The sequence below is a fragment of the Thamnophis elegans genome, chromosome 8 (genome assembly GCF_009769535.1).
Source record: "Thamnophis elegans isolate rThaEle1 chromosome 8, rThaEle1.pri, whole genome shotgun sequence".
Lineage (NCBI taxonomy): Eukaryota > Metazoa > Chordata > Lepidosauria > Squamata > Colubridae > Thamnophis > Thamnophis elegans.
The window spans coordinates 77,295,642-77,315,641 of record NC_045548.1 but is presented as its reverse complement, the minus strand read 5'-3'; the positions used below and the strand labels follow the sequence as shown (position 1 = coordinate 77,315,641).

At 44.2% G+C, this 20,000-nt stretch overlaps 1 protein-coding gene across 2 annotated transcripts in view; it reads left to right on the top strand.

Moving 5' to 3' along the window:
• TSNARE1 (t-SNARE domain containing 1) overlaps positions 1 to 20,000 on the top strand; it is a 243,636-nt gene that overhangs the window by 102,387 nt on the left and 121,249 nt on the right. For both annotated transcript variants that reach the window (XM_032223182.1, XM_032223184.1), the window contains 2 exons: positions 5,731 to 5,805; positions 7,733 to 7,789. In XM_032223182.1, coding sequence (XP_032079073.1) covers positions 5,731 to 5,805; positions 7,733 to 7,789 — 132 coding nt within the window. The remainder of the gene's footprint in view (positions 1 to 5,730; positions 5,806 to 7,732; positions 7,790 to 20,000) is intronic.

Genomic DNA, 20,000 nt, shown 5'->3' with positions numbered 1-20,000 from the left:
CTCTTCTTCCTCTCTTCCTTCCCCTCCTCCTTCCTCGCCTCCTCCTTCCTTTCCCCCCTCCTAGTCCTTCTCCTCTTCCTCTCCTCCTCCTTCTCTCCTTCTTCTTCCTTCTCCTGCTCCTCTTTGTCTCCTTCTTCCCCCTCCTCCTTCTCTTTCTCCTCCTCCTTTTCTTTCTTTCTAGCAACATTTTGAGACTTGATTTAAGACATTAAAAACTAGCCCTTTACACCTTTGAAGGAGATAGAGCATTTCTTCATCAGCAATCCCCTCTGAGGATAGCAATAGCAATAGCAGTTAGACTTATATACCGCTTCATAGGGCTTTCAGCCCTCTCTAAGCGGTTTACAGAGTCAGCATATTGCCCCCAACAACAATCCGGGTCCTCATTTTACCCACCTCGGAAGGATGGAAGGCTGAGTCAACCCTGAGCCGGTGAGATTTGAACAGGTGAACTGCAGAACTGCAGTCAGCTGAAATAGCTTGCAGTGCTGCATTTAACCACTGCGCCACCTCGGATCAAATCAGCAAGATATGAGATGAAAGTAGAACATAAATAATCAATAACCATGTGATACCTTAAAAAACTAATGAAGGTATTATGCGTGGGACACAGTTTTGAGATTTTCTGAATACATTCCCGACATTCAAAATATCTTTTGCACATCTCAGGTTTGATTGAACAACGAATGAAATAGTTTTGGGGCATAATAAATCACGTTTGAATTTATACCATCAACTTAAATTCTTAGCGTTGTCCTTGAAATCTTTCTCTGGGCCACTAATTGTCATTTTCTGCTTTGTTTTCCTTTTTTTCTGTTTCAATAAAAGTGCAAATTTACGATTGTTTGAAAAAGGCAAAAAGCTGGTCAAAGGAAGTTAGTTAAATGTGGCCCAGCTTCACAAGCATATTATAAATGCATTACGATATCAAAGCTTGTAAAGATTTTGCGATTGGAATGAAAATGCGAATGCAGATTGGCTGAACTGTCCTTATCAGATGCCTGAAATATATTTAGCATTTCGTGGCCTTTTACAGTCTTTCTAATCTAATATTTACACCACGGTGCATATCTCATGTTTGACGGATACTTACAGGCCTCTCACCAATCGTAAAATATTCTAGTGTCAAACCTCTTTATCAATGTATACTTTCCCGAGATGGATTTACATAAGTAAAATATTCTCCTATCAAATCCTCCATCAATGTAAATTTTCCCGAGATGGATTTATAGAGATAAAAACCCTACTTCCCGTGATTGAGCTATTTCGGCAATATCTTATTTAAAAAAGTCTTGCCTTTCGCTTTTCACACTGCTGGCGCGTTAGCTAGAGACCGGGAAGGAGAAAGTTGGAGAGATGGCAAGGCAATTTTAAGAACATAGAATAATACAGTCAGAAGGGACCTTGGAGGTCATCTAGTCCAACCCCTTGCTCAAGCAAGAGACCTTACACCATTGAGCCAAGGTGGCGCAGTGGTTAAATGCAGCACTGCAGGCTACTGCTAGATCAGCAGTTCAGCGGTTCAAATCTCACCGGCTCAGGGTTGACTCAGCCTTCCATCCTTCCGAGGTGGGTAAAATGAGGACCCAGATTGTTGGGGGCAATATGCTGACTCTCTGTAAACCGCTTAGAGAGGGCTGAAAGCCCTATGAAGCGGTATATAAGTCTACTGCTATTGCTATTTCAGACAGGTGGCTGAAATGTTGGAGCACCCACAGCTTGTTCTGAAGACAAGCTGTTCCACTGGTTAATTGTTCTCACTGTCGGGAGGTCCCTCCTTAGTTCTAAGTTGCTTCTCCCCTTGATTAGTTTCCATCCATTGTTTCTTGTCTTACCTTCTGGTGCTTTGGAAAACAGGTTGACCCCTTCTTCTTTGTGGCAGCCACAAAAATACTGAAATACTGCTATCATGTCACCCCTTGTTGTTACTTGCAAAGTCGTGTCTGACCCATCGTGACCCCATGGACAACGTTCCTCCAGGCCTTCCTGTCCTCTACCATCCTCCGGAGTCCGTTTAAGCTCACACCGACTGCTTCAGTGACTCCATCCACCTCTTCTTTCTCTGCCGTCCCCTTCGTCTTCTTTTGCCCTCCATCGTTCCCAGCATGAGGCTCTTCTCCAGGGAGTCCTTCTTCCTTCTCCTTAGGTGGCCAAAGTCTTTGAGTTTCCTCTTCAGGATGAGGCCTTCTAAAGAGCGGTCAGGGTTGATCTCCTCTAGGACTGACCGGTTGGATGGCCTTGCAGGCCAAGGGACTCGTAAGAGTCTTCTCCAGCACCAGTGTTCAAAGGCCTCCATTATTTGGTGCTCAGCCTTCCTTATTGTCCAACTTTCACAGCCATCCATTGCAACTGGGAAAACCATCGCCTTGACTAGACACACTTTTGTTGGCAGGATGATGTCTCTGATTTTTAGTAGGCTGTCTAGATTTTCCATAGCTTTCCTCCCCAGGAGCAAGCATGAGGACCCGGATTGTTGTTGGGGGCAATAAACTGACTCTGTAAACCGCTTAGAGAGGGCTGAAAGCCCTATGAAGCGGTATATAAGTCTAACTGCTATTGCTATTGCTATCTTTTAATTTCTGGCCTGCGGTCCCCATCCGCACCCTTAGTCCTATCAAATTGATGATGGAGAGTAGAAGAGCCAATAATTGTTTTTGGGAGTTGATGGTAAGACGAATTGACGTAATATTGAACCATGCAAAATAGTGTTGATTATGTAATGGTATACATGTGGTTATTTGTATGAAAATGAAAAAAATAAATAAAAATAACGTTTGGGAAAAAAGATTGATTTGATTTGATTTGATTATATTTATATGCTGCCCTTTTCCCCCGAAGGGGACTCAGGGCGGCTCACAATTCAAATCAGGGAAGGGGGGTACAGACAAAAAATAAAAGACGAAACATAACAATACATAATTTAAAACACACAACAGTCATACCATTCGAGACGGGGGCAACAGCTCTTTAGCCCCAGGCCTGTCGGAACAGCCAGGTTTTAAGGGCTTTGCGGAAGGCCTGGAGGGTGGTGAGGGTATGAATCTCCACGGGGAGTTCGTTCCAGAGGGTCGGAGCAGCCACAGAGAAGGCTGGTAGTCACCAGTCGACACTGGCCGGCGGATGGAATTCGGAGGAGGCCTAATCTGTGGGATCTAATCGGTCTAGTGGAGGTGATTGACAGCAGGCGGTCTCTCAAGTACCCAGGTCCAATACCATGAAGAAACCTTAACATCTACAAAACACTCTGAACGGTTCTACTTCAAGGGCAAAACTATGGTCTGAAAATAGACCGTTTTGCGCATCTTGGAAATGATTCAAATAAGTTGTGTTTTGACCGTTTCCCAAAGTGCTGGAGAGGGCCCATTTTAATCCTCAAGTCAAGCAGATCTGCCTGCAAACCAAGGTGTGTTTGACAGCATTAGCGCCAGCCACGAGGGTTAGCCTGAAGAATGTTTCAAGATAAAATGTTTTATGCACTTCTATTTCTCAGCTTGGCCGAGCTGGATGTTCTTAGACGGTACCTAATGTCTTCGCTAGCTGCGATGGTTAACGGCCAGAAGTTAGGGGGGGGGGGGGTTGAAGAAAAGCTGAAAAGCTGGGATTGATGATCCCTGCGGTTTAATAGGGCTAATGTAGAAATTTGAAACGTGTCCCTGTAGCTTAAATTCAGCATTGAGATGACCTATTGCCAAGGAACAATGCCAAAAGTATCATTACTGAACTCTATTATAGATTGAATTAATCTGACTTGCCAACTGCCCCATCTTCTTGGAATTGGATCCTTATTCCTGCCCCCCCCCCCATCATTTGCGCGTTTATTTACTTTACGTATGAAGGAAATTTACGTGGTTGCCTAACTTGCTTGCAGCGATTTGGTGGCTCGGTGGCTAAGACGCTGAGCTTTTTGTTCAGAAAGATCAGCTGTTCGGCGGTTTGAATCCCTAGTGCCGCGTGACGGAATGAGCTCCCGCTACTTGTCCCAGCTTCTGCCAATCTAGCAGTTCGGGGGAAAAAAAATGCAAGTAGAAAAATAGGGACCGCCTTTGGTAATCTTCCGTCAAAACTCTGATTTGTCTTGTTCACAAACGTTCTCCCCAAAGTGAGCTAACCTCTTGAAAGGCCTTCTGGTTTCCATGTTCACCTCCGGTGTAAATGAAACTTCTCCATTGGTTTTGGGAAGGGGCTTGTCATGCCTTCGATCATCTGGCAACATCTGGTCCAATTATTCTGGGTATTGGGTCTAGGGTCACCATTCAGGCAACTTCGCTGACAAGCTGTGTCACAAGTGCGGTTGGCATACACTAAGATGCCCTTGAGGGTTCCCTAGGCGAAGAAGAAGGGAACAGAATGTGCCTCTCTAATCTTCCCACAGTATTGCAAACAGAATATGCAGTGCAGAGTCTGAAATCTTAATCAAATCTTATTCAGCAATAATGAGCATTTGTTTGATGAGAGCGCGGATAAGGGAAGATTTGGCCCAGGAGGGCCCTTCAAGATGCTTCATAAACATCTCAAGATGCTTCATAAACATCTCAAGATGCTTCATAAACATCTCAAGATGCTTCATAAACATCTCAAGATGCTTCATAAACATCTGTCAAATGGAAATCAATTTCAAAACAAACCTGTGGGCAAAAACGAAAAATCACCACAGCACATTGAGATGTGGGATTGTTGCCTTATCCCAAAATATTTTCATAGCAAAATTATTTCGCATTATATCATCAGTTCTGTTTTGGAAGAACTTACTTCTCCTTATCTTACTTCTCCTTACTTTTCCTTATCTGCTTCGTCCTGTTCATTTTTGATTGAAACCTATTGGCCTGAGATCAACCAGAAATGTTGTGAGCTATGTTAAAATATTCATGACCGGGAGAGACATGGGAACAAGGTCAGCCAATGAATAGGCATAGCAACTAAGTCAGCCAATGGGAGCTTAAACAGAGCTGAGTCTGTGCAAAGAATTGAAACAGAAACTTTAGCAGTCTGCTGCTCTGAGAAGTAAACTAGCAGTCTGTCAGGGCTTGTCTGCTGATATGAAACTAACTGCCTTGTGTTTGCCTGTAACTCTCCTGCCTTGTGTTAACTTGGAAGAACCACCTGTTGGTATTGTACATTTATTCATCTGTTCTTATATTCATATATAAAGTTAATGAATTCTGCTACATCAGTTATCTGTGTCTGCTTTCTGGATTGAATTTATGCAACAAACTCTTGACAAGCTAGAAGGTTCAGATCTGAGTTCTTCCAATCCTTTTCTGGGATTCTAAGCATTGATTGTCCCTTTGTCTGTGGACTTTCTCAGTCATCCAGGTCATGGTTGTCCCAAAGATGTTTCTTCAAGAGGCAACTGGACCTGATTGAAACTTATTGGCCCAAGGTTAACATGATTCACTTAACTGGATGGTGGGGACTGGAAGGATTGATATTCCTTGCAGGCAGGGGGTCATTTGCATTCTTTTTTAGAGGGTCGTTGAGGCCACTTGGAGGTTTATCTGTGTCCTGGTGGCCTCAATGATTCTCTAAATGACCAGCTGTCTGCAAGGAGTGTAAATCCTTCCATTCCCCACCATCCAGTCAGAACTGAAGAAACTTCTTGGATGAGAAGCGAAAGGTCTTCAAAGAAAAACCAGTTGCCTCCTGAAAAGCACCATTGATACTTTGCATGAATTGTTGAGGTGCCAGCTGTATTTGTTCATCTTTCTCCCATTCTCTCTTTCTCTCCCATAGCAAGAACGACTCCACCTCGACCGGCTGAAAAACCAACTTTCCGATGCCATTCAACGATATGGAGCAATACAGAAGGTAAGAAAGACAGGGAAAGACCCTGGAATTGAGAGAAGTCCATTGCCTTTCCTTCCTTCCTTCCTTCCTTCCTTCCTTCCTTCCTTCCTTCCTTCCTTCCTTCCTTCCCTCCCTCCCTCCCTCCCTCCCTCCCTCTCTTTTCCTCTCTTTTTTCTCTCTTTCTCCCTCTTTCTTTCCCTTACCTCTTTCTCCTTCCTTCCTTCTTTCTCTCTCTTGTTTCATTCCCTCCTCTTCCTTCCTTCCTTCCCTTCCTCCTTCCTTCCATCTCTTTCTTTCTTTTTCTCTCTCCCTTTCTCTCTCTTTCTTCTCTCTCTCTTCCTTTCCTTCCTTTCCTTCCTTCTCTCTTTCTCTTTCTTCTTCCTTCCTTCTTTCTTTCTCTATCCCTCTCTTTCTCTCTCTTTCTTCTCTCCCGTCTTTCTTTTCCTTCCTTTCCTTTCTTCTCTTTTTCTTATTCCTTTTCCCCTTTCCTCTTTATCTCCTTCCTTCCTTCTTTCTCTCTCTCTTTTCTTCTCTCTTTTTTCTTTCCTTCCTTTCTTTCTCTGTCTTCTTTCATTCCCTCCTCTTTATTTCTTCCTTCCTTCCCTCCTTCCTTCCTTCTTTCTCTCTCTCTTTCTTCTCTTTCTTTCTTCCTTTTCTTCCTTCCCTTTCTCTCTCTTTCTCCTTCCTTCTCTTTCTCTCTCTTTCTTTTTCCTCTCTCTTTCTCCTTTCTCTCTCTCTTTCCTCTCTTTTCCTTCCTTTCCTTCCTTCCTTCCTTCTTTCTTTCTTTCCTTCCTTCTTTCTTTCCTTCCTTCCTTCCTTCCTTCCTTCCTTCCTTCCTTCTTTCTTTCTTTCTTTCTTTCTTTCTTTCTTTCTCACTTCTGTTCAAAGAGACAGCTTAGAACTGTCCCAAGCATCTGGCAGCCCTCTTTCAGCTAACAGAAAAAGGTTTCTTTTGCTCCCCATGTGCTTTTTCTCCAGCAAAACCCAGTGATTTCCCATCCTTATATTTCTGTCTTGCCAGCCATTTCAACCCATCCAAAGGATCCTGTTAGGTAAGGTCCCCGTTGGGAGAGCGAGTACGTTCAGAGAAGCGTAGTGAGAGTGTTGTTGGAGAACACACAAACCAGCATACAGAGACACTGCAGTTTAAATAGGCTTTTACTTTCATGGAAATAGAGGTATCAGAGTCCATCAAACAGTCCAAGTCATACATGGATAAGACAGTCAGTCATCAATGTCTTTCAGTTAAGGGATAATCCAAATAACATAGTCCATAATCATACAAAACAGTCTGGTACTCAAGGTTTGCTAGCAGTTGCAAAACTTACAATAGCTCACGGCACTTTCTAACAGCCAGCTTCCAAAAAACACTCAGATCAGATCAGCCCAGCATCTAATGAACGGAGAGCTAACAGTCCTTCTGGCTCCCTCTTATGGCCAATTGAGGAAAACTGCAACCAATCACATTGTACAGTATGATTTAAAGAAACAGGTACAGCATTGTTACATGATTTATATATTGCCAACCCAACCGTTAGATTATATTCCTAACAGATCCTTTGTAAATGGACTGGTGACATCAGGGGCTGGGATGGAGTGGCAAAATTGTCACTTTCTCACCCTTAACTGCTGTTGGTTTTTTCCAGTGGTGCATTTGATCTGGAAACCATGTTTTTTTTTTCTTCAAAAACCATGTTTTTTTTTCAAAAACCATGTTTTTGAAATTGAAATGACCACCACTTTCTTAAAAAAGCCTGTCCTTTAAAAGCTATCCCTACATCATCTGATTTACTTCCCCTCCTTTTGGGGAGCAAAACAAGTATTGTAAACAAATGCTAAAGCATCTTCACACTATCCTGATCAATGATACTGTGAGTGCTGTTGTGTTCCTGTTATTATTCTTATACCATTGACATGATTGTTATTATTGTTATTTCTCGATTGGCAGAAAATTGCAGAGAAGTCTAAGGCTCTGTTTCCAGTTGCTCAGAGGAGTAAAAAGCAGGTAAGCGTAATTTTATTCAAGAATAATACCCTTTTTTCAAGCTTCGGGGTCAAACCATGAATTTCCTTCTCGATTCTGTTCTACAGAGTTCCACAATGATTCAAAATGTTTGGGTTTCTTTTGTTCCTTTGTCCCTGTGAAGGGACTCCTCAATCTTTGCCCATCGTTCTCCCCAGACCAATGCCTGAAATATTAGATATTCTAAATCTTCATGTGATAATAAATGCAACTGGAGATACGTTAGCAGAACAATAGCAAATGTGCATGCTTTCAAACTGTTAGGTGGTCACAAGGAGCGGGAATTCACCTCGTCGCATGGCTGGGTCTCAAACACAGAGTGTCAGCTTTGCAGCTCAAGAGCTCAAGCTGAAAAATTGTGCGACTGGATATTAGTTACAAGCATTCTGCTCTGCTCCACTCTACTCTGCTCTGCTCCGCTCCACTCCATTCTATTATTCTGTTCTGCTCTCCTTTGATTTATCATCTGTCTATCTGTCTGTCTGTCTGTCTGTCTGTCTATCATCTATCTATCTATCTATCTATCTATCTATCTATCTATCTAATCATCTATCTATCATCTATCTATCTATCTATCTATCTATCTATCTATCTATCTATCGTCTGTATCTATCTACCTACCTACCTACCTACCTATCATCCATCCATCCATCATCCATCCATCCATCCATCCATCCATCCATCTATCTAATCATCTATCTATCATCTATCTATCATCTATCTATCTATCTATCGTCTGTCTATCTATCTACCTACCTACCTACCTATCATCCATCCATCCATCCATCCATCCATCCATCTATCATCTATCTATCTATCTATCTATCTATCTATCTATCTATCTATCTATCTATCGTCTGTCTATCTATCTACCTACCTACCTACCTATCATCCATCCATCCATCCATCCATCCATCCATCCATCTATCTAATCATCTATCTATCATCTATCTATCATCTATCTATCATCTATCTATCTATCTATCTATCTATCTATCTATCTATCTATCTATCTATCTATCTATCGTCTGTCTATCTACCTACCTACCTACCTACCTATCATCCATCCATCCATCCATCCATCCATCCATCCATCTATCTATCATCTATCTATCTATCTATCATCTATCTATCATCCATCCATCCATCCATCCATCCATCCATCCATCTATATCTATTTATATTATCTATCTATCATCTATCTATCTATCTATCTATCTATCTATCTATCTATCTATCTATCTCTCTCTCTCTCTCTCTCTCTCTCTCTCTCTCTCTCTCACTCTATCTATCTATCTATCTATCTATCTATCTATCTATCTATCTATCTATCTATCTATTTATCTATCTATCTTGATATTTATCCCACTTTTATTGCTATATAAAAAAATTCAAGGCAGTGAACATTCACAATGTTGTGGCAGCAGAGTCGGACAGTGAGGAGGTTGGGGAGGAACATGGGCCAGTCCTGGAGTCTGGGGAAGGCTCTGATGAGGGCTCTGTGTCAAAGGCAGAGAGGGGACCAGAGCCGTCCAACAGTTATCACCTGCATTCAGAGTCAGACATCAGTGAGGCAGATGAACAGCTGGAGCAGTATCCACCTGCACAGAGTTGCCAGACGAAGGAAACAGCTAAAAAACAGGGGTCGACTTGGGAGTGAGGCCACAGGTGGACGATGAATGGCCCCTCCCAGAGGAAATAAAAGAGGAGCGACAGGGGAGTGGAGTTTGCAGGAGACAATTAGTTCGCTTAGTTGGTTCCTGACTCTCCAAGACTCCTTGCCAAGTTTTGCAGATCTCAGCCTGGCAGCTCTCCAAGCCAGCTAAGGTCTGTGACTGTAAATCCTCCCTTGAAAGACTTTGCCGGATGTGAATGAGCAGAATTCACAGTAAAATTAACAAAAGGTTTTTTTTGTCAGGACAAGGAGTTTGCTTCATGCTCTTGGGAAGCCTCGGTCAGAACACACAATTCTCCTTCCTCCTCTTTCCGCCTCCCCAACCTTTTGAAGGGGGGTGGAATTTAGGCTGAGAGAAACTGATCCAAAGTCCCCCGTTTGACATTTGTGCCTAAGACGGGTCTAGGACTCACCATCTCCGCGCGATTGGCTCAAAGTCATCCCAGCTGGCCTTCATGCCTAAGGTGGAACTAGAACTTCCAGCCCTAGCTGACTTTCCCGCCTAAAGCGAGGCTATAACTCTCCACCTCCCGTGATCGAACAGAAGTCACCCAATTTGTCTCACACCACTAAACTACACGAAACCGCCTGCCCTGTTTCTGCGACTTTCCATTTTTTTCCTCTTTCCATCACTGGCGCGGCGCACGAAAGGAAGCGTCCACTGACCTCTCCGCTTCGATTCGCTGTTAAAAAAGGAATTAAAAAAAAATCTACGTTTGCAGAGATTCCTCTTTCATGCTATTTAACCTGTTAAAATAAAATAAAAAACCGCCAGAGATAAACTCCGCCGAGTGCTAAGTGTTCTCCGAACACCCTTTGAATCCTAATTAAATGTAGCTCGGTGGTGGAAATGCGCAGGAGAGAAAGAAGAGCCATTTCAAAGCCGAGGGAGCCTCCTGTTCTTTCGAAGGCCACCTTGCAAAAGTGGTTGGGGTCAGTTAAAAAAAGAAAGAAAGAAAAATGCCATAGACGTATGGAAAGTGGACACAAAAGACCAGCAGGGAACAAATTATTCTTCTAGTTCCTTGGGAAAAGGGAGATTTATACGTTGTCCTTCGGGTTTTGGGCCGTAAGGCGGTAATTTGGTTCCCAGCTGCCAGAAGACCCCTGAATTTCAATTTGGTTGCTGGTTCTTGCTTACCTGTCTAAGGTTTCTGGTTTCCAGCCCACACATACCCACCCCTTAATGGGGCTTCCTGGGATGGCGCTAAATGGCGGCGTTTAACTCTTCAGGTAGGGAATCTGTCCAATATGTGAGATTAATGGACCGTAAAGATTCTTGAAGGGAAGGCAAATGTTTAACGAAAAGAAGGACCAGGGGAGACATGATAGCAGTCTTCCAATATCTCAGGGGTTGCCTCAAAGAAGAGGGAGTCAAACTATTCTCCAAAGCACCTGTGGGCAGAACAAGGAGCAATGGGTGGAAACTAATCAAGGAGAGAAGCAATGCTGAGACTCTAGAAAGAGTGCAGAGAAGAGCAACAAGGACTGGAGGCTAAAACATATGAAGAACGCTTGCAGGAACTGGGTACGTCTAGTTTAATGAAAAGAAGGACCAGGGGAGACATGATAGCAGTCTTCCAATATCTCAGGGGTTGCCACAAAAAAGAGGGAGTCAAGCTATTCTCCAAGGCACCTGAGGATAGGACAAGAAGCAATGGGTGGAAACTAATCAAGGAGAGAAGCAACTTAGAACTAAGGAGAAATTTCCTGACAGTGAGAACAATTAATCAGTGGAACAGAAGTTGCCTCCAGAAGTTGTGAATGCCCCAACACTGGAAGTTTTTAAGAAGATAACCACTGGATAACCATTGGTCTGAAGTGGTGTAGAGTTTCCTGGCTAAGCTGAGGGTTGGACTAGAAGACCTCCAAGGTCCCTTCCAACTCTGCTATTGTATTGTATTGTATTAATGTTGATTTCATGATTGATTTGCCTATAGAGGACTATAGAGAGCCAGTTTCTACAGAACAGTGGGGAAACCAAAAGTGTTTTTTTCAAGAGACAACTGGACTTTCTGCTTTTTCTTTGAGGGCATTTTGCTTCTCATCCATGAAGCTTCTTCAGCTCTGACTGGATGGTGGGGAAACGGAAGGATTGATTCTCCTTGCAGACAAAGCTGTTCGTTCGCATCCTTTGAAAAGGTTGTTGAGGCCACTTGGAGGTCTATCTGTGTTCTCTGGGTCACCTGAGTGGTGCAAATGGGTGTGGATCAGAGATGGGTTGCTCTCGATTTAGCCCGGATTGGGCGAGCTGGTAGCGGGGGTGGCGGGAGGCTCCACCCACCTGCCTTGGTGTGCAGAAGCGTTGCGTGCGAGTTATGAGTGAACCGGTAGCACCAAGATTTGCAACCCAACTCTGGTGTGAATAAACCCATTTCTACTACTCCCACTGATAAACCTCCCAAGTGGCCTCAAAGACCCTCTAAAAGGATGCAAATAACCAGCTGTCTGCAAGGAGAATCAATCCTTCCATTCCCCACCATCCAGTCAGAGCTGAAGAAGCTTCTTCATTGCGAAGCAAAAAGTCTTCAAAGAAAAACCAGAAAGTCTAATTGTCTCTTGAAAAAAGCATCTTTGGGATTACTTGGTTCATCCTTTGGGGCCCAACAGAAAACAGGAAGCCACAAGAGACAAATCAAGGAGATCATGGATATTCTCCTTCATCCAACTCATGGTTGCCCTTTTTTTCCCCCAAGAGACAACTGGACTTTCTAGTTTTTTCTTTGAAGATATTTTGCTTCTCATCCAAGAAGCTTTTTCAGCTCTGACTGGATGGTGAGGATTTGAAGGATTTATACTCCTTGCAGACAGCTGGTCATTTGCATCCTTTTAGAGAGTCGTTGAGGCCACTTGGAGGTTGATCTGCATCCTCAGCGTCACCTGAATTGTGCTAATGGGTGTGACTACAACACCGTCCTTTCAGCAGTTCCAAGAAGGCTCCACGTTCATTGGCACCACTCAGGTGACTCTGAGGACACAGATAAGCCTCCAAGTGGCCTCCCTAAAAGGATGCAAATGACCAGTTTTCTCTGCAAGGAGTATAAACCCTTCCATTCCCCACCATTCAGTCAGAACTGAAGAAGCTTCTTGGATGTGCAGTGAAACCTCTTCAAAGAAAGTCCAGTTGCTTCCAGAAAAAGCACCTTTGGGGCAACCATGACCTGGATCCTATTAGCTTATAGGACACTAAGGACCCCACAGTTCCTCCTCCTCCTCCTCCTCCTCCTCCTCCTCCTCCTCCTCCTCTTCCTCTCTTGGAAGAAAGAAGGGGAATCTTAGTTGCATGCCCTTCAAAGTCACTTTTTATGAAATGGGCTACGGCACAGATTTGATTGATGGATACATAACATTAATTAGCCAATTAACGAGTGGATGTTTGTGTACAAAAGGCAAGTTGGAGGATCCGTGAGTTTAATAAATGGGCGACCTTACTTTACAGGCAATTAACTTTACAAGGGAGGGGGAAGTGGGTATTTATAAACATACAGATCTGTGGGAAGACACGGAGTTACAGAGATGACTGCACAGGTTTGTCTGGAGGTCAGGAAGAATCACTTCAGATGAAGTTGGTGGGCAACGTCATAATAGAATAACAGAGCTGGAAGGGACCTTGGAGGTCTTCTAGTCCAACCCCCTCTTCAAGCAGGAGAACCTACACCGTTCCAGACAAAAGCCTCCAGTGGTGGAACATCCAGAACTTCTGGGCTTTTGATTGCCCTTGGGTTTTCACCGAGCTCCATTATGAAGGATCTGGACAGTCTGCCTGGAATGATGTTGCGCCAATGGGAGTCGAATGAATGAGCTGGAAGGGACCTTGGAGGTCTTCTAATCCAGCCCCCTGCTCAAGCAGGAGAGCCTATACTATATCAGAAGAAACTATACTATATTATACTACACTACACTATATCGAGCCGAGGTGGCACAGTGGTTAAATGCAGCATTGCAGGCTACTTCAGCTGACTGCAGTTCTGCAGTTCGGCTGTTCAAATCTCACCGGCTCAGGGTTGACTCAGCCTTCCATCCTTCCGAGGTGGGTAAAATGAGGACCCGGATTGTTGTTGGGGGCAATATGCTGACTCTGTAAACCGCTTAGAGAGGGCTGAAAACCCTATGAAGCGGTATATAAGTCTAACTACTATTGCTATCCTCAGAGGGGATTGCTGATGAAGAAATGCTCTATCTCCTTCAAAGTTGTAAAGGGCTAGCTTTTAATGTCTTAAATCAAGTCTCAAAATGTTGCTAGAAAGAAAGAAAAGGAGGAGGAGAAAGAGAAGGAGGAGGGGGAAGAAGGAGACAAAGAGGAACAGGAGGAGGAAGAAGAAGGAGAAAAGGAGGAGAAGGAGAGGAAGAGGAGATAGGACTAGGAGGAGGGGAAAAGGAAGGAGGAGGCGAAGAGGGAGGCGGGGAAGAAAGAGAGGAAGAAGAGGAGGAGAGGAAGAGGAAGGAGATAGATAGGAAGAAGAAGTCTAACTGCTATTGCTACTACACCACACTATGAGGGACGCAGTGGCTCAGTGGCTAAGACGCTGAGCTTGTCGATCAGAAAGGCCGGCAGTTCGGAGGTTTGAATCCCTACAGCCGCATAATGGAGTGAGCTCCTGTTCATTGTCCCAGCTTCTGCCAACCTAGCAGTTCAAAAGCAAGCGAAAAATGCATGTAGAAAAATAGGAACCACCTTTGGTGGGAAGGTCACAGCGTTCTGTGCGCCTTCGGCATTGAGTCATGCCGGTCACATGACCACGAAGACGTCTTTGGACAGCGCTGGCTCTTCGGCTTTGAAACGGAGATGAGCACCGCCCCCTAGAGTTGGGAACGACTAGCACATATGTGAGGGGAAAACTTTACCTTTACCTTATTCTATATTATACTATACTGTACTGTGCTAGGCCTAGGTGGTTTGAGCAGTTAAGCAATCCCTACAGAGTTTGCATGATACTGTCATGTACCTGAAACCAAGCACCAGGATAGAGTACAGAAGCCTTAGGAGTTCATTCCATGCCATCTTGAAACCCCCCCGCCTTTTTGGCCCAGCCTGGTCATCCCCTATTTAAGTGACTGTCCACGCGGAGTCCTAGTGGACAAGTCACTTAAATACAAGCCAGCAGCATGCTGTAGCAGCCAAGGCACTCTTAGGTTGCCTTAATAGAGATAGAATCAAGATCACGTGAAGTTGTAGTCCCGTTTTTCAAAGCTTTAGTAATACAATAAACCAGTGTTTCTCAACCTTGGCAACTTGAAGATGTCCGGACTTCAACTCCCAGAATTCCCCAGCCAGCATTCGCTGGCTGGGGAATTCTGGGAGTTGAAGTCCGGACATCTTCAAGTTGCCAAGGTTGAGAAACACTGCAATAAACAGAGGGATAGAATCAAGATCATGTGAAGGGTTAATACCACTTTATAAAGCCTTGGTAAGGCCACACTTGGAATATGGCATTCAGTTTTGGTCGCCACGATGTAGAAAAGATGTGGAGACTCTAGAAAGAGTGCAGAGAAGAGCAACAAAGATGATTAAGGGACTGGAGGCTAAAACATATGAAGAACAGTTGCAGGAACTGGGTATGGCTAGTTTAATAAAAAGAAGGTCTAGGGGAGACATCATAGCTATGTTCCAATCTCTCAGGGGTTGCCACAAAGAAGAGGGAGTCAAGCTATTCTCCAAAGCACCCGAGGGTAGAACAAGGAGCCATGGGTGGAAACTAATCAAGCAGAGAAGCAACTTAGAACTGAGGAGAAATTTCCTGACAGTGAGAACAATTAATCAGTGGAACAACTTGCCTCCAGAAGTTGTGAATGCCCCAACACTGGAAGTTTTTAAGAAGATGTTGGATAACCATTTGTCTGAAACCGTATAGGGTTTCCTGCCTAGGCAGGGGGTTGGACTAGAAGACCTCCAAGGTCCCTTCCAACTCTGCTATTGTATTATTGTATTATTGTACAACACCTGGAATCCTGCATCCAGTTTTGCTCGCCACAATATAAAAAAGATTTTGAGAACTTAGAATGATTGCAGAAAAGAGCAACAAAGATGATTAAGGGACTGTAGGGTAACTTATGAAGAATGGATGCAGGAATCTTAACAAGTGTCACCTCTAACAAGGGATGACACCATAGTGTGGCCTTCCAATATTTGAGGGGCTGCTACTAAGAAGAGGGAAGTAAAGCTATTCTCCAAAGCACCTGAAGTCAGGACAAGAAGCAGTGGGTGGAAACTAATGAAGGAGAGAAGCAACTTAGAACTAAGGAGAAACTTCCTAACAGTGAGAAATATTTAATCAGTGGAACAGCCTGCCTCCAGAAGTTGTGGGTCCTTCCTTCCTTCCTTCCTTCCTTCCTTCCTTCCTTCCTTCCTTCCTTCCTTCCTTCCTTCCTTCCTTCCTTCCTTCCTTCCTTCCTTTCTTCTCCATCACTGGAGGTTTTTAAGAAGATACTGGACAGCCACTTGTCTGACATGGTATAGGATCTCCTGCTTAAGCAGGGGGATGGACTAGAAGACCTCCAAGGTCCCTCCCAGATCTCTTCTAATTTATTGATCGATTAATTGATTGCATGGTACAGATTTTGGGAGACAGGTAATCAAGGAGAGAAGCAACTTGGAATTAGGAGAAATGTGAGGACAATTAACCAGTGGAACAGAAATTGCCTTCAGAAGTTGTGGGTACTCCATCACTGGAGGTTTTTTTTAAGAAGAGACTGGATAACCACTTGTCTGGAATGATAGAAGGCCTCCTGCGTGAGCAGGGGGTTGGACTAGAAGACCTCCAAGGTCCCTTCCAATTCTGCTATTGTCTTGAATAGACAATGTTGCTGAAAGAATCGTATTGAAGAGTACTCTGGGGTCACGTTTTTCCATTTGGGGAGACCCCAGTTGCCCTTGCCAACCCATAATACACCCCTATCACTGCATTTCCAACTCTGTCAAGTTCCTTCGGTTGACATTCCCTACCATTATCTTTTTGATGGACCTGGCTGGCACTGAGTGAGCCACAATTTCTCTGTCCTCCCAGCTAGTTTTATTTTATTTTATTTTTTGTTTCCGATGAAATGTTGAAATATCTTCATTCGTGGGCGCAGAGAGTCCGTGCCAGCTGTCAAACCTCGGTCAGCTGGAGAATGAAAGAGTCATAGCCCCAAACGCAGAGGAAGCTTTCACCCGGCATCCTAGGAAGGATGAGTGGCTCCATTAGTGACCTAACAACACATTAGAGGAATTTACTCAAGAGTTCTGATGTCCGGGTGGCCACCTTGGGGCAGGCAGAGAAAGGGAGGGGAACCTGTCAAGCAATGTGATTTCAAAGTCAGCCTGCGGACATCACCAAGGGCCTCTTCCCTCCTTGTTTCCTACTCTTGATTTTATTTGAGAATCAAGTAGTCCTTGATTGATGACCACAGTTGGGGACAGAAGCGAGGTGGTTGTTAAGGGAGCTGCACCCAATTTCATGACCCATCCTGTATAGCGTTGGTGGGAGTATTCTTGGTGGATGAGGCTGTTGTTGAAGGCCTCGTCCACCATTGTTTAATGTTTGGCAAGACGCTTGTATGTAAATAAGGAGCAAAACCCACTCCGTTGTAAAACTGATGATGTTAGCTACTTGGGCCATGAAATGTCTGAAAGAAAACAACCAAGCTCAGGGAATACCAAGGACCCCCGCTGTCCTCCTCCTCCTCCTCCTCCTCCTCCTCCTCCTCCTCCTCCTCCTCCTCCTCCTCCTCCTCCTCCTCCTCCTCCTCCCTGCAACTTCCCCTTCATTCTAGCATTAATAATGTCACCCAATTAGATAATAAAATATCTGCAAGGAAACTACCAAGGTAAGAGGACACCAAGGATCCCACATTTTTCCTCCTCCTCCTCCTCCTCCTCCTCCTCCTCCTCCTCCTCCTCCTCCTCCTCCTCCTCCTCCTCCTCCTCCTCCTCCCTTGGAAGAAAGAAGGGGAATCTTAGTTGCATGCCCTTCAAAGTCACTTTTTATGAAATGGGCTACGGCACAGATTTGATTGATGGATACATAACATTAATTAGCCAATTAACGAGTGGATGTTTGTGTACAAAAGGCAAGGTGGAGGATCCATGAGTTTAATAAATGGGCGACCTCACTTTACAGGCAGTTAACTTTACAAGGGAGGGGGAAGTGGGTATTTATCCACCTCACTGTCGTCGTCCTCCTCCTCCTCCTCCTCCTCCTCCTCTACCACCATCTCCACCCCCACCTCCATCTCCACCTCACTGCAAATGCCACTCCCTTGTAGCACTGATGATGTTACCGAGTTGGGCCATGAAATGTCTGCAAAACAACAACCAAGCTCAGAGAGCATCAAAGACCCTACAATCCTCCTCCTCCTCCTCCTCTTCCACCCCACCCCCACAAACCCCTCCACCTTCCACCACTGATAATGTTACTTAGTTGGGTAATGAAACAATGCATGGAAATTAATTAAGGAGAGAAGCAGTTGAGGAGAAACTTTAATGACAAGCAGTACTAGGGGAGACATGATAGCAGTCTTCCAACATCTCAGGGGCTGCCACAGAGAAGAGGGAGTCAAGCTATCCTCCAAAGAAACCAGAAGACAGGACAAAAAGCAACGGATGGAAACTAATCAAGAAGAGAAGCAACCTAAAACTAAGGAGAAATTTCCTGACAGTGAGAACAATTTGCCTCCAGAAGTAGCGAATGCTCCAACAATGGAAGTTTTTAAGAAGATGTTGGATAACCATTTGTCTGAAGTGGTATAAGTTTCCTGCCTGAGTGGGGGTGGTGGTGGACTAGAAGACCTCCAAAGTCCCTTCCAACTCTTAGTCTGTTATAAATGGTGTAGGGTCTTCTCCTTGAGCAGAGGGTTGGACTAGAAGACCTCCAAGGTTCCTTCCAACCCTGTTAGCCTGTTATAAATGGTGTAGGTTTCCTCCTTGAGCAAGGGGTTGGACTAGAAGACCTCCAATGTCCCTTCCAGCTCAATTCTGAATCAATCACCTGCAAGATAACAACAAGGACCTCTCATTTCAACCCTGAGCTACAATGATTCTCCTGTATGGGTAGCGAGACCTCGCCAAGGAAACCACCAAGTTCAGCGGGATCCTCTGAGGTTCACACATATAGATCTGTGTTTGTCAAGACAGACAGACAGACAGACAGACAGACAGAGCATCTTTGTAGGTCTGCATTGCTTTTAAAAGATCACATTGCATTTGAAGAAAGACTCAAGGGAAACTTGTCAAATCAAAGACGAAGCAAATGATAATACCTGAATTAAGCAACAAAGACCAACAACACCCCCAAGAACTAAATTGATGTCGCCTTGAGAAGGGGATTCGCCAGGGAGCTGATTGCAGTGTATAAATATACCTCCAAGGTGACAATAGATGTGAAGAATGAATAATTTATTTACAGGGCACGATGACACGATATCTGTCAATACATCCAAGGGGAGAGGGAAGGAACACTTGGAGCAGATGTGGGCCAGCATTGAACTTGGAGAGTCATTGGTAGAAGACGTTGCTGTCCCACGGGGCATCTTCAGGGCGCACAATTTCTGCCAAAGTTTTATTTGTTTGTTTGTTTGTTTGTTAAACATGTACAAGATAACAAGTATAGGTCTTGTTCTGACCGAGGCTTCCCGAGAACATGAAGCAAACTCCTGGCCCCGACAAAAAAAACCCTTTTATTAATTGACTGTGAATTCTGCTCATTCCCATCCAACAAAGTCTTTCAAGGGAGGATTTTCAGTCACAGACCTTCTCTGGCTTGGAGAGCTGCCAGGCTGATATCTGCAAAACTTGGCCAGGAGCCTCAGGGAGTCACGAACTAATTAAGCGAACGCATTGTCTCCTGCAAACTCCACTCCCCTTTCGCTCCTCTTTTATTTCCTCTGGGAGGGGCCATTCACCATCTGGCTTTACTCCCAAGTCGACCCCTGTTCTTTAGCTATTCCCTTCTACAGCTTCCCCTCCCTTCTAGCACTGATAATGTTACCTAGTTGGGTAAGGAAAGGTCTGCAAGGAAACGAGAGCATCAGGGACTCCACGGGAAAATAGTACATTTGCAAATAGACTAAAACAGCTTCCCCTACAGCACAGCCTTGAGGAAAATGTTCCAGCATTTATTTTTCCGTAGTGAAAATTCTGGATCAGAAGATAATGAATAAAATGCGTGTGCAAAATGCTTCTGAGAAACAATAACATGTGTCTGCCAGTAATTAATTAAGGGGGGGAGGGGATGTTACCAAATCATTAGAGGAAATGCTTTGAAAAGCTTGCATCAGGAAAATGCACTTAAGAGAGAATGACTTCCTTGCAAAGCAATTTCAGGAAATCCATCTTATAAACTTTGGGTGTCGGTTAGCGCAGTGTCAAAAATTTCCTAACAGAACAGTTGTAGAATTGTCTCCTTCTTTTAGTCACTTCTTCTGCAACTGATAGGCAAGAAAAAACAAAATGCGCAGGTACAGTATAGGTGGTACCTTGCTCAGTAGTAGTAACTGTGAGGGGGATCTTGGAGTCCTAGTGGGCAACCATTTAAATAGGAG